This window comes from Dendrobates tinctorius, unplaced genomic scaffold (genome assembly GCF_039654945.1).
Source record: "Dendrobates tinctorius isolate UK_male_01 unplaced genomic scaffold, ASM3965494v1 ptg000001l, whole genome shotgun sequence".
NCBI lineage: Eukaryota > Metazoa > Chordata > Amphibia > Anura > Dendrobatidae > Dendrobates > Dendrobates tinctorius.
Genome location: NW_027361669.1, coordinates 4,523,430 through 4,538,787, shown reverse-complemented (window position 1 = coordinate 4,538,787; position 15,358 = coordinate 4,523,430). Strand labels below are relative to the sequence as shown.

The window sequence follows — 15,358 nt, the reverse complement described above, 5'->3', positions numbered from 1 at the left end:
CACTCCCGCCTTGACTACTGTAATTTTTTATTAATTGGCTTCCCCATAACTCAACTTTCCCTTCTCCAGTCCATCCTTAATGCAGCAGCCAGGGTCATCTGGCTAATTGTTACTTGGATTCTACCCCTCTGTGCCAGTCATTATACTGACTGCCCATATATTATAGGATCCAATTTAAATTGCTTGTTCTCACTCACAAAGCTCTCCGCTGTGTGGCACCACATTACATCATCTCCCTCATTTCTGTTTATCGGTCTACCCGTTCTCTACACTCAACAAGTGACTTTCGACTAACATCTGCATTAATCTATACTTCCTACTACCGGGTCTAAAGCTTCTCCAGAGTTGCACCAATTCTTTGGAATGCTCTACCCCAAGAATTTAGGACTAACCACAACTTACACAGTTTTAGACGCTCCCTAAAAAACATCTGTTTACGTCAGCCTAACACATTCCCTAATCAAAGTCATTTTTATATATAACCCATTTACTATTTTGCTGAATATAATTCTCAATTAAACTCCACCGCACCCAAAAGCACTACAAATATTGGCTGGTGACTAACTCATGCAGCCTTTTCTATCCCCCATTCACTCAAGATGGCTGGACCATCATTGTAAGTGGAGAGAGGTGATCCTTTATTGTTATGTTCGATTGTTCAAATAATCTGCACATTTATCCTACATTGTGTAGGTTAGTAAACTGCAGTAGGCTGATGTAATAATCAGTATGCATTCACAAATTAACATACAATAAGAGTCATCATACAGTCCCATATGAAATAATGGCTCAATTGAGGCCTCTGAGACTCTAGCAAAAGTAATGGAACGATTGCTTTTACCTTTACCTTTATCTTATGCATACATAAGATCCAGCCCGCACATCTTCCTCTGCTTATTGTCATTGAATAGAAATACTTATTCCAATGGCTGATCACTTTCCAGGTGAATTGAGTGCACTTAAACTGATGAGCAAGCAAATCTCTAATAAAATACGATAAGCAAATCTCTAATAAAACACAACAATAAGTTTGACGTAACCAGTGCTCTGTGTTGAAAAAAGTCTGCATCCCTCAGAGCTGTGGACTCGGCTCTACGCCAATTGGTCCAGTAGTCTTTAGAACAAGGCTAGCTGCTACTATGTCATGTATATGCTGCAGCCATACTGTCTCCTATGAGATGTACAGTTATGTGAAAGTGTTTCCTCCCTTTCTGATTTCTCATTCTTTTACATGTTTGTCACACTTAATTTCTTCAGATCACCAAACACATCTAAATATTAGGCAAAGATAACACAAGTAAACACAAAATGCAGTTCTTAAATGAAGGTCTTTATTATTAATGGAAAAAGAAATCCAAACCTACAGGACCCTGTGTGAAAAAAGGGATTGCCCTCTAAACCTAATAACTGGTTTGGCTACCATTAGCAGCAACAACTGCAATCTAGTGTTTGCGATAACTGACAATGAGTCTTTTACAATGCTCTGGAAAAATTTTGGCTTACTTATCTTTGCAAAATTGTTTCAATTCAGCCATATTGAAGGGTTTCCGAGCATGAACAGCCATTTTTAAGGTCATTCCACATCTTCTTAATTGGTTTAAGGTCTGGACTTTGACTAGGCCACTTCAAAGTCTTAATTTTGTTTTTCTTAAGCCATTCAGAGGTGGACTTGCTGGTGTGCTTTGGATCATTGTCCTGCTGCATAACCCAAGTGCGCTTCAGCTTGAGGTCACAAATAGATGACCGGACATTCTGCTTCAGGATTTTTTGGTAGACAGCAGAATTCATTGTTTCATTTACCACAGCAAGTCCTTCAGGTCCTGAAACAGCAAAACAGCCACAGACCATCACACTACCACCACCATATTTGACTGTTGATATGAGGTCCCTTTACTGAAATGCTGTGTTACCTCTACGCCAGATGTAATGAGGCATACATCTTCCAAAAAGTTCAACTTTTGTCTCTTCAGTTCACAGAGTATTCTCCCGAAAGTCTTGGGGATCATCAAGATGTTTTCTGGAAAAACTGAGACGAGCTTTCATGTTCTTATTGCTCAGCAGTGGTTTTCGTCTTGGAACTATGCCTTGAAGGCCATTTTTGCCCAGTTTCTTTCTTATGGTGAAGTCATGCTCCTAGGAAAGTTCACAAAATCTTTTTTACTAAGCTTCTCATTAATTTCAATGGGAAAACATTTCTGTAGTGCACATAGTGCTGTTTTTCTCAATGTGTTTTTTCCATTTAATAAAAGAATAATACTCCCACAAGAATAATGTGTCACACTTTAAATTAATAAAATATATTATTTTTATATTATTTTTAGGAAATCTTTTTTTAATGTCATATAAATGACATATTATAGAATCAGTGAAATACATAAAATAGAAGCAGACATACATAGATGGGGGTATGAAAATATAAGCGCCAAGATCTATGTCCATTTCAATAGATATATATGTACATGTAGCATAGCAGTTAGTTAATCCTCTACCAAAGATGTATATGTGGTCAAATATGGTTGTATTTGCGCATATGCATCTTTGGTAGAGGATTAACTAACCGGTACTTGTACTTTTATGTACCTACTAGATGGTGGCCTGATTCTATCGCATTTGATATTCTAGAATCTCTGTTAAAATAAAAAATAGTGATATACTCACCTCCCGACGGCCCCTGGAATTTTTCTCTCCTCTCACCACGCGCCCGGCATCTTCCGGTCCCAGTCATGCTTTGCGTGAAACACCGCTGATGACGTCGTGCTCTCGCGAGAGTGACGTCATCTCTGGCCCTTCTCACTAAGCATTACTGGGACCGGAAGAGCGTGGTGAGAGGCGGGACAGAGTCCGGGGGCCGTAGGAAGGTGAGTATATAACTATTTTTATAACTATTTTTTATTTTAACAGAGACTCTAGATTACCTGATGCGATACAATTGGGCCATCATCTAGTGTATTATACTTCTGTTATACCAAGAGCTGCTGTCACTGTTCTGCTGTTACCTAATGTATTGTACTCCAGTTACAGGCAGAGCTGCAGTCACTGTTCTGCTTTTACCTAATGTATTGTAGTCCAGTTACACCCAGAGCTGCAGTCACCGTTCTGCTCTTACCTAATGTATTATACTCCTGTTACAGCCAGAGCTGCACTCACTGTTCAGATCTTACGTAATGTATTGTACTCCAATTATACCCAGAGCTGCAGTCACTTTTCTGCTGTTACCTAATGTATTGTACGCAAGTTACACCCAGAGCTGCAGTCACTGTTCAGATCTTACCTAATGTATTGTACTCCAGTTACACCCAGAGCTGCAGTCACCGTTCTGCTCTTACCTAATGTATTATACTCCTGTTACACTCAGAGTTGCTGTCACTGTTCACATCTTACCTAAAGTATTGTACTCCAGTTACACCCAGAGCTGCAGTCACTTTTCTGCTGTTACCTAATCTATTGTACGCAAGTTACACCCAGAGCTGCAGTCACTTTTCTGCTGTTACCTAATGTATTGTACTCCAGAATATGTACAGGACAGTGCCTGTGTAATAAGCGACGCAGCAGTGATGCCTTTAATGGCTGTAATGTGCCTGTACAATAAGCAATGCGGCCGTGTTGCCAAGACGACTAAGCAACTGTCGCTGATTGGTCATGGCAGTTAGGCCGCAACCAATCAGCGAGGCGGCATTTCCATGACAGACAGACAGACAGAATTAGACAATTATATAGTAGACTAGATGGTGGCCTGATTCTATCGCATCGGGTATTCTAGAGTCTCTGTTAAAATAAAAAATAGTGATATACTCACCTCCTGACGGCCCCCGGACTCTTCCTCTCCTCTCTTCACGCTCCTGGCATCTTTCGGTTCCAGTAATGCTTAGCGCGAAACACCGCTGATGACGTTGCGCTCTCGCGAGAGTGACGTCATCTTCAGCCCTTCTCACTAAGCATTACTTGGACCGGAAGATGCCGGAAGCGTGGTGAGAGGAGGGACAGAGTCTGGGGGTCGTCGGAAGGTGAGTATATAACTAATTTTTATTTTAACAGAGACTCTAGAATACCCGATGCGATAGAATCGGGCCACCATCTAGTGTATTATACTCCTGTTACACCCGGAGCTGCTGTCACTGTTCTGCTGTTACCTAATGTATTGTACTCCAGTTACAGCCAAAGCTGCAGTCACTGTTCTGCTGTTACCTAATGTATTGTAGTCCAGTTACACCCAGAGCTGCAGTCACCGTTCTGCTCTTACCTGATGTATTATACTACTGTTACAGCCAGAGCTGCAGTCACTGTTCAGATCTTACCAAATGTATTGTACTCAAGTTATACGCAGAGCTGCTGTCACTGTTCTGCTGTTATCTAATGTAGTGTACTCCAGTTACACCCAGATCTGCAGTCACTGTTCTGCTGTTATCTAATGTAGTGTACTCCAGTTACACCCAGATCTGCAGTCACTGTTCTACTGTTATCTAATGTATTGTACTCCAGTTACTCCCAGAGCTGCAGTCACCGTTCTGCTGTTACCTAATGTAGTGTACTCCAGTTACACCCAGAGCTGCAGTCACTGTTCAGATCTTACCTAATGTATTGTACTCCAGTTACACCCAGAGCTGCAGTCACTGTTCAGATCTTACCTAATGTATTGTACTCCAGTTACACCCAGAGTTGCATTCACTTTTCTGCTGTCACCTAAAGTATTGTACGCAAGTTACACCCAGAGCTGCAGTCACTGTTCTACTGTTACCTAATTACCTAATGTATTGTACTCCAGAATATGTGCAGGACTGTGCCTGTGTAATGAGCATCGCAGCAGTGATGCCTTTAACGGCTGTAATGTGCCTGTGCAATAAGCAATGCGGCCGTGTTGCCACGACGACTAAGCAACTGTCGCTGATTGGTCGCGGCCTAACTTTAGCGACCAATCAGCGAGGAGGGATTTCCATTATAGGCAGACAGACAGACAGAATTAGACAATTATATAGTAGATAGGACATAGAACTTTGTGTTTTATATTTTCACACCCCCACCTATGTATGTCCGCTTTTATGTCTTTTATTTCCCAGATTCTATTATATACTATTTACCATATTTTTTTTTAAAGACTTAATAAATATAATTTATTAATTTAGAGTGTGACACACTATTCTTATAGGAATATTTTTGATGGTTTTCGTAAATAGGTTATCTCATATGTTAAAAGAAGCAACATATCAACAGGGTCCAAACTTAACTTCTGAATTAATTGAACAGAAAAAAGTAATAAATACTGCATAAAGGCTCATTCACACGTCAGTATTTTGCATCAGTGTTTGTATGCCAAAGCCAGGAATGGAACTTACTGAGAAAAAAATATAATCGAAAGACTGACTCCTGTTCCTTATTTTGGAGACATTCCTGGTTTTGGCATACAAATACTGATCAAAAATACTGATGTGTGAAAGAGGCCTAAAAGAAATTAAAAAAGCAGTAACATTTTTGTGGGGATGTTTTTTAACATGGATTTTTGAGCCAAAAAGACTCTGTGTAAACATGTCTGCAAAATATTTTTCAAAGTCCACCATACATTGAAATGGTTATAACATCTAGAAGTGACAATTTCATGACACCGACAACATTCCTGAAGACATTGAGTAATGCTGGCGGTGTGAATAGCGTGTGTCGCTAGTCATTAACTTATTAAATGTATCAATTGCACTTTAGCCTCTTAGGATGCAAATGACGCAATCTGTTCTGACCTTTGTCTATAAAATATCGGGCGGGAAGCAAGATGCTTCCTCAGTGCATCAGCGGGCTTTTCAGGATCGTCTAGCCATGAGTCTACAGCTCGGGAAGTGGACGGCTATCTTTGCGCTTTGTATCTTGTTGATACTCCAGGTGAGCCCAGCTTGTCTGGAATGTAGGGATCCACGATTGCTTCACATTCCTTTTTGCAGGAAATGCTATGTGGACATCCCAAGGTTGTAAATGTGTTTCATAAATGCTACTAAACTATAACCAGACATTGTGAGGGTCAATTGTTAAGAAACTCGTGCCAATTTTTTGGTGCAAGGTGCACAAAAGTCGGTAACTTTTTTTTCTGTCTCTACTTTTTTTTTTTTTTTACATTCATGTGCTGTCCCTACACAAAACTAGTAGGTTACCGATAGCACACCAACCATTGTAAGTCAACGGGGTAGCTCGCATGACCTATGGATCATGTGTTAAAATCACAGAATGCTCTACTCTGATCCATTTTTCAAATCCAGCTTGGCCATGGGTGCAGCAAAAAAAAAAAACAGATGACACATTGATATCATCCATTTTGCATCTGTTTTTAACGGCTCAATTGAAATTATTAACACAGGACACTGTTTTTTTGGGCTTTGTACAATTTTTTAATTCAGGACATTTATAATAATGGATGCCATATAGAAGACAATATGTATAAAAAAAATAGTTTTTTCTGGATGAAAAAGGACTGTTTAACATATGAACTTATAGCAGCACTACAAAGAAAGTGAGCAGGGCTTAAAATTATTAAACATTGTCACATTGTCTTCCAAAGCTACTTCATTAAAATTGCTGTAGAAATAGTAGTCTTCGTAAGCGTCCCCCCCCCCCCAGGTACGGACTGAGGATGAAATTCAAATTTCAAAAAACCGACCATCACATCCAAGCATAAACTATGTGTGAACAGGTGCTTAACCTAGAGTCACCAACTCATATACACTCAAGCAAAATAGGAAGCACACTGTAGCGCCATAGCATGCAAAAATGAAATATGAATAACGAACTACAATACTGCATTATAAATATGAAAAATTGAGAATGCTTATCGCATAAAATGGCCGATTTATGTGCACCTGGAAGCCACGTTAAGGCGTTTCTCATATTCCAGGACCCTAACCTAATGCCATTTTATGAACTAAGCTTTCTCAGTCTTTCGTATTTCTAATGCAGTAATGCAATTCATTTTTCATATTTCATGTTTGCATGCTATGGCTCTACAGAGTGCTTCCTTTTTTATTTGTGGGGATGAAATTCAACCCTGGCATTTGAAATCACACAGGCCCATGCCGTCCCTGTCCCCAAGCACCAGAAGGGATATATTATGAATATTACACTGGATGGAGGAAAGCAAGATTTACTGCAAGATAAGTATATGTAATGATACCTTTGCCCTCTTGGGGTAAATTACAGAGTCAGTGACTTTGTGCTCTGTCACAACTTTTAACAGCATTGGTGTCTTGAGAACACCGATTCTTTTAACAACGTAGCAGACAAGGCAGCCCACGACCAGACAGGCCCTTCTGGCATTTGCCAGAATTGCCAGTTGGTCAGTCCGTCCCTGGTCCCCCCCAGTTGTGCGTTCACAGGTAATCTTTGCTGACATTATAGAGTGCAAGCTCTTCAAATCCTCCTAAACACTCTGCAAAAAGTCTGTATGAACACACACCTTCTACATGCTGGCATACTTGCATCATTTTTTAAGAAGACTCTTTAGGAAAATGTTGGCAATGTTGTCTCTGAAGTATCTTTATGAACACCAACAATTTTTTTTTATCCTATATTTAACATAGTGGCGACTTCAAAGCAGAAGCCACCTGAAGAATAGTCTGGTCACTTCTTTTAGCTATGTCATGGCTTTTGAAGCCTGAAACTGTTAAAAGCAGCTCCAAAAGTGTAAATTTATGCATAGCAAGTTATTTTGACATTGCTGTGCAGGAGGGCATGTGCAGAGAATCTCCTCCTCTGAGTGAATCAGGCCGATTGTGCAAAAGACACTCTGATCAAACTCTGATCAGAGTGTCAGCATAGTGTGTTCCGATTCTCAGGACTGTCCGAGGAAAAAATTGCATGGCCCCATAGCATAACATTGGTCCAGGTGCTATCCGATGTGTTGTTAGATCGCACTCAAACCGAAAATATGCTGGTCTGCACCTGCCATATCTTTACTCTTTTAGGTGTTTTTTAGCTCTTTTTCAGGCAGGTTCAAGGCAGAATTTTCCTGAAAAATACGCCTAAATGTCTTCTTGTACTATTGACAGCTAATATGTTACGACCTAAGTCATATTCAGTAGAAGCTGATTATTTTATTAACTTATTCCAGATAAGTTATGCAAAGTCACCTAATTATGCAATATATATTTTATTTCTTTATATTTATTATTTATATATTTATCTGGACCCTTTGAGTGGTGATCTGTTGGATTATGATCATCTGCATAATTTCCAGTTTATGTTTTTTTTTTCTCAAGCTGGAACGTGAAGACATTTTTGCAAAGTACAAGCCATTATTTTCCAGGAACCATGGGGTTCCATAAGCCCCGATCAGGGGGTCCCCAGAACATGGCAACAACAAGACCGCTCACTCATAGCTTTTACAGCAAAGGCACACTGGTCTCAGCCAGCTTGAAAATGCTTTCCAAAGCACTGAACAGGGATATTAGAAATGTTTATTCTACTCTAAGCGTTACATGAACAGTAGGGCATCACTGATCTAGGCAATGCTTACTAGTCACTGTGTCTCGATTCTCTAATTCACTAATGTGGGTTCTCCCAAAGTGAACCTGCTCTTTAAATTACAATGTCAGGAATGTAGCAAAACATCCGTGAGATCCATTTAACCTTGCAGCTAGGGTAGAAACTCCTCCCAAGTGACATTAATTAATCCGGCACTATTTGGAGATTAAAAAAAGTATTGACATTGAAATAACTTCAAAAACTAAACTTCAAAAACTGTGCTATTCAGAACTCTTCACTATGACTGAGGTGCAGCTCCTGGGTTCTCACCCCTTTCTGGGACACTACTGACTAGCCCCCTGATAAAGTCTTCCTCCATGCAGTTCAGAGGGCATGGTTTTATTATTGTTTGTTATTCAAGCCAGACTTGTGATATTGTGTGTCTGTGAGTTTGTAATGTAATTCCATCGTTTGTGCTCTGCCTAGTTGACTCCCCCCTTCCATGATCTATGCCTGCTTCCTCACAGCTTATCTGTGAAAGTCAGAGCCTCCCCACACTCCTTGGCATATCACAGATAAGCTGTAAATTGCAGGCTTTATCCTTCCCAAAGTCTATCCTTTGCCCCCTATTCCAACATACTTATTTGGTAGTTTCTCCATTCTGAAGTTTGTTTATGCCGCTCTTATCAATTCTGTTTCACACGTATCTCCCCAGTCTGAGAAACAGGATATTCTAAGAGGAAGTGATGGCATCATAATTCTGATAGATGCTGCAGCAGATGTCATGACACTTTGCTCAGGCTGGAAAGTCACCTGTGGAGCAATTGTGATAAGAGCCGGGCATCCAGGCTATGACTATGGGAGGGATACAGCTGGCAGTAGTACAACTTATCTGTGAAATGCCAAAAAGTGTGAAGTGATGCTAGGGCTGTCACAGATAAGTTGTGAAAAAAGCAGGCATAGATCACTGGGAGTCATCCAGGCAGAGCACAATCAATGCAATTATAGTCCAAACTTGCACACTGGCAGGGCCGGACTGGCCATTCTGGCAAATGCCAGAAGGGCCTGTCTGGTCGGGGGCCACCTTGTCAGCTATGTTGTTAACAGAATCGGTGATCTCAAGACACCCACACTGTTAAGCGTTGTTATGGAGCACAAAGTCGATGACTCCGTCACTTACCCCACCAGGCCACGTGTATTATTAGAAATATTGGTCTTGTTGAAAATCTTCCTTTCCTCCATCCAGGGTAATATTAGTAATATATCCCATCTGGTTCTTGAGTGCAGGGACAACATGGGCCTGTGTGATTTCAAATGCCAGGGCTGAATTTCAGCCCCAGTCCGTACCTGCACACTGGACATCAGGCTTGATCAGGGGGCTAGCTTGTATAGCAAGCCACATCTATGATCTGTGTCTGAATAGAAAGAGGTGTTATTAGGGTGCTGGTTTGTATTAGAAGTCAGTAGCACGTCACGCAGCCTGATCTGTAATTTAACATCCCAAAAGGGAGATGGAGTGTTCTGGAGGCTTGTCTCCTGTGAATAGCATAGTGTGACAATTGAAAACACTTTTTTATGTTGATGTGAATACTTTTTATTTATCACTTCTGAGTACCTCTTTAAAGTTTTGCCATGTATTACCAATCCATACCAGAAAATAATGGAGTTTTCTGGGATTTTTCAACTGTTGCAATAAAGTAGTTACATAGGTTGAAAAAAAGACCTAGGTCCTTCAAGTTGAACATTTAAGTAGGGAGTGAGAAATAAAGAATAACCAATATTTTCCCTGCCACTCCAGTTCCGCCACTTTGGTGGTTCCACATTATTGGAAGTGATGATGTCTTGTCCAACAGTCACATGACAGCTTCAGCCAATCACTTGCGTGACGTTTGCATATACGTGATGTGGTTGTTAAGGCCAGATATTAGTTACAACAGTCAAATGATTGATGGCAGGAACCACCAGAGCGATAACGCTGGAACTGTAGGTTATTGAGAAGATGGGAAATGTTTTAATCCTTATGTTTCTTTTTAACTTTCTCTCCTTCATAGCAACTTTAAATAAAATCTGTGAAAATTCTGTTAATATTTATGTGTAGCCTAGCATAACAGTTTGATATAATGTTATTTCTTACCTCCCCAGCTACATGCAGCTCCGCTAGATAATGACTGCCCCAAAACAATGGTGAGAGCAAAGAGAATGACACCTTTCTGGAGAACAATGTCCATGCGTCCGGTCGGTGCATCTTGCAGAGATGATACTGAATGCTCTACTAGACTTTGCAGGTAATCACCTAAATCTCCACTTGCTATCATTCAATACGGCCTCATTTAGAGGTTTGCCTAAATGATCTCTGCTTTTACTTTCAGGAACCATAGATGCTGCTTAAAGACGTATGCGGATTAATGGAAGATTCGGCAATTTTTCGGCAGTAATAGGAAACCTACGACACCTCGAGAGCGCAGATAAAAGAGATCTTTCTAACACTGTTGTATTTCTTTGCCTCTGAATTTCTGTAAAACTTGCACTCATGTTTTTTATATTTATTTCATAAATGATAGTATTTTTTAAGCATCATTTCTTTATTACCGATTATTTACTATTTAGGGTGCAAATCTGATTGAAAATCTATATTAAATCACTTTAAATGCTACATACAAACTGTTACGTGGATTTTAGATGCAGATCTGCTTTAAAATCCCTATAAAAATAAAATCTGCATAAATGTACCGTAAGGCTAGCCTTGAAATATGTAATGTTGTCCCCAGTAAGGGTATGTGCAGTCAAACATATTTTTCATTCATATAAAGAAACAGACAGATTACACTCCGCAAGAAATTTCAGGGAAGTTCTTGTCCCCTGAGAAAATTTTATTGTATTCTATAGATTTTGATATGCTGAACACGAATATGTACTCCAAAAGTCTGTACCACGTAAGGTTTTTAACCCCTACATGACTGGAGCTTTTTCGGAGGGGGGGGTTCGCTCCCTTTCTTTCCAGAGCCATAACTTTTTTATTCTTCCATCAATATGGCCGTGTGAGGACTTATTTTTTGCGAGTCGACCTGTCGTTTTTAATGATACCACTTTTTGCAGATACGTTCTTTTGATTGCCCATTATTGCATTTTAATGCAATGTCACAGCAACCAAAAAAATGTAATTCTGGCCTTTGATTTTTTTTTATCGCTTTGTTGTTTAGCGATCAGGTTAATTCTTTTTTTTTTATTGACAGATTGGGCGATTCTGAACGCGGCGATACCAAATATGTGTAGGTTTGATTTTTTTTTTATTGTTTTATTTTGATTGGGGTGAAAGGGGGGTGATTTGAACTTTTATGTTTTGTTTTTTTATTTTTAAACATTTTTTTTTTTTTACTTTTGGCATAGCGCAATCGCCTCTGCTACATAGAGGTAATGCTCGGATCACCTCTATGGAGCAGAATTACAGGCTTGGTATGAGCGCCGACCACAGGGTGGTGCTCATAGCAATCTGCCATCATCAACCACAGAGGTCTCGAGGAGACCTCTGGTTGTGATGGCAACGCAGCAATGACCCCCGATCACGTGACGCGGGTCGTCACTGCGCGTATTTCCGGACCGTCATTTGGAAGTGTATTTAAATGCCCACTGTCAGAGTTTGATAGCGGCATTTAACTACTTAATAGGCGTGGGCAGATCGCGATTCTTCTCTTGCCTATTGTGGGCACATGTCAGCTGTTAAAAACAGCTGACGTGTCTTGGCTCTAAGGTGGGCTCACTGCCGGAGCCCACCTCAAAGCTGGGGATACTGCCAGCTGACGTACTATTCCGTCAGCTGGCAGTAAGGGGTTAAGAAACAACAGTTTATAGTCTCTACATTATGACGCCTGAGACACTACATACATGTGCATCGATGTCAGTAGCAAAAGCAATTGTTCAAAAGTGTTTTGCAGATGACTTTCATTTATAAGATTCCAGCAATAGTCAGCCAGCATTGACGTACTCCACTTTCCCTGGTACCTTTTCTCCATCAGCGCAATGTCTTGGTGAAATCTTTCACCATGTTCATCACTAACGGCACCAAGATTGGCTGGAAAAAAGTCCAAGTGAGACTATAGAAAATGCATTTTTAGTGACATACTGCATTTCATCAAATGATATGCTGTGAGCATGTTGTCCACAAGTTGTTCAAAGTTCGGTGCCCTGCTGTTGCCAAGGAAGTTGAAGGTCACATCTTTAATGGCTCTCCATGCTATTTGTTCAGCATCTTGCAAAAGACAATCAAAGCTACTGTCATGCATTATATCTCTGCTCTGTGGGCAAATAAAAATACCTTCTTTAATCTTTACATCACTTATTCTTGGAAATTTCTGTCGCAAGTAAGAAAAGGCTTCCGATACTTTATTCCTTGCATTGACAAAATTCTTCATAAGCCCAAGTTTAATATGCAAAGGAGGGAGAAATATATTTGCTGGATCAACGAGAGGATTATGTTTAACATTCTTCTGTCCAGCAACCAGGTTTTTGCGGAGTGGCCAGTCCTTTTTGAAATAGTGCATTTTTCGTGCACGACTGTTGTGCTGTTCCATCTAAAGTTATGATTATATGGTTTCATAGATTGGTAATATAATACATTCGTTGTATAAGTCTTGCATTTGGTCTGCTGCCACCTGCTGTTCTTTTTCTGTATGGCAGCCTGCAGCTAATTAATTCTACTACATGCCTTCCATTTCCAGGTCAGGTGACTCCTTCTCTTCCTGCTTGCAGCCATTCTTATTTTCACTTTCACCCAGGAGAGACATGCCTGTACCGAGCTGTGAAAGGCATCAGTTTTTCGACCACATTGCTGAACCACTTTGCACACAATTTGCTGCACACTTCGTTGCTCGCATCTTGTTGTTAACATTCTGCACGTCTGGAGAACCTACTGCATTACCAATCATATGATGTATGTCCAGGTTTCCAAATAAACAAGTCTGGGCTTAACAATCCCTGGTGTGTATCATCTCTTCGGACGCTGAACAGCAAAACAGCAACATGGTCCTGTCTGCTCTGCATTGAGGAAACGGAAGGTAGGAATCTCTCCCAGCCCCAATTAACTACACCTCCATTTGCCTCATGTGGGGACAGAACAACTGTCCCATTCACAAATAAAACAACAATACTTGATATATCCAAGCTACAGTCCAAGAAGAAGTGCAACAACTTTTAGATCACCATATATGTTCCAGTTATAATTTTTATAACTAATCTGGGTCAACAGTAACTCCATATTCTCATATGTTTCTTTCATGTGTACGGCATGTCTAATAGGTATAGAAGGATAGATATTTCTGTTGTATAGTAAAACAGCCTTCAGACTTAAAACTGACGAGTTAATGAACAGTTGCCATTCCTTCGGGTCATGTTCGCATCCAAGAGCACCAGACAACCCCAAGAAGTTGTTGCAAAAGGTTAAACTGTTGACATGGTTGAAAAATTGATTAAGGTCTTCTTGACGACTGCGAAAAACAGAAACTCTTGTTCCTGATAAAGAGATTCCGTTCTTGTAGGCTCAATCCCAAGAATTCTGCCTATCTCTTTGATAATTTCAAATCTCTGACCAAGTCACTCAGATCAGCTTGACTGAACAGATGTGGATTAGATGTAGAAGGCTCAAAGTCTGGGTCTGCAGCAGTTTCATTTTCCACTGACATTGTTAGTTCATCTTCATCATCCTCCATTGTCCATACTTTTGGCGGACTTGGAACATGAAGACTTTCATCGTGTGGCACTGGTCTTAAAGCTGAAGGAAGATTAGGATATTCTATTAATTTCTTGCTCTTTGCTGAATATCCTGTTACATTTGTAAGGCAGAAGTTGCAATATGTTACATGATCTCTCTGCTCTCTCCATATCATTGGGACAGCGAACGGCATTGCAGGTCCTGATCCATTCAGCCATGCTCTAAGTATGTCAGTATTGTCTTTTGATTCCTCTCCTGCCCAGGAGATGTGGCATGCTCCGTACATGGTCAGCCGAATGATTCACTGCGCCTGCGTGGAATTCGCATAATAAGTGCTTGCATATGTGTAAATCAGTGATATATGTTATTTCAGTGGAAAATTCAGAATATACTGTTTCAGAAAAAGTTCATATACAGTGGGGAAAAAAAGTATTTAGTCAGTCAGCAATAGTGCAAGTTCCACCACTTAAAAAGATGAGAGGCGTCTGTAATTTACATCATAGGTAGACCTCAACTATGGGAGACAAAGTGAGAAAAAAAAATCCAGAAAATCACATTGTCTGGTTTTTTTTCATTTTATTTGCATATTATGGTGGAAAATAAGTATTTGGTCAGAAACAAGCAATCAAGATTTCTGGCTCTCACAGACCTGTAACTTCTTCTTTAAGAGTCTCCTCTTTCCTCCACTCATTACCTGTAGTAATGGCACCTGTTTAAACTTGTTATCAGTATAAAAAGACACCTGTGCACACCCTCAAACAGTCTGACTCCAAAGTCCACTATGGTGAAGACCAAAGAGCTGTCAAAGGACACCAGAAACAAAATTGTAGCCCTGCACCAGGCTGGGAAGACTGAATCTGCAATAGCCAACCAGCTTGGAGTGAAGAAATCAACTGTGGGAGCAATAATTAGAAAATGGAAGACATACAAGACCACTGATAATCTCCCTCGATCTGGTGCTCCACGCAAAATCCCACCCCGTGGGGTCAGAATGATCACAAGAACGGTGAGCAAAAATCCCAGAACCACGCGGGGGGACCTAGTGAATGAACTGCAGAGAGCTGGGACCAATGTAACAAGGCCTACCATAAGTAACACACTATGCCACCATGGACTCAGATCCTGCAGTGCCAGACGTGTCCCACTGCTTAAGCCTGTACATATCCGGGCCCGTCTGAAGTTTGCTAGAGAGCATTTGGATGATCCAGAGGAGTTTTGGGA

General features: G+C 40.5%; 1 protein-coding gene across 1 annotated transcript; it reads left to right on the top strand.

Annotated features, from left to right (window-relative positions):
* Window positions 1-5,701: 5,701 nt before the first annotated feature.
* Window positions 5,702-13,403, top strand: LEAP2 (liver enriched antimicrobial peptide 2). Its single transcript, XM_073551036.1, has 3 exons — window positions 5,702-5,865; window positions 10,576-10,718; window positions 10,803-13,403. Exons 1-3 carry the CDS (start codon window positions 5,707-5,709, stop codon window positions 10,837-10,839), a joined length of 339 nt encoding a protein of 112 aa, XP_073407137.1. The 5' UTR covers window positions 5,702-5,706; the 3' UTR covers window positions 10,840-13,403.
* The last annotated feature ends 1,955 nt before the right edge of the window (window positions 13,404-15,358 follow it).

Coding starts and splice junctions, on each gene's coding strand:
- LEAP2 (XM_073551036.1), top strand. CDS start 5,707: ATGACGCAATCTGTTCTGACCTTTGTCTATAAAATATCGGGCGGGAAG. Junction 5,866..10,575: donor GTATCTTGTTGATACTCCAG/GTGAGCCCAGCT, acceptor TTACCTCCCCAG/CTACATGCAGCTCCGCTAGA. Junction 10,719..10,802: donor TGCTCTACTAGACTTTGCAG/GTAATCACCTAA, acceptor TTTTACTTTCAG/GAACCATAGATGCTGCTTAA.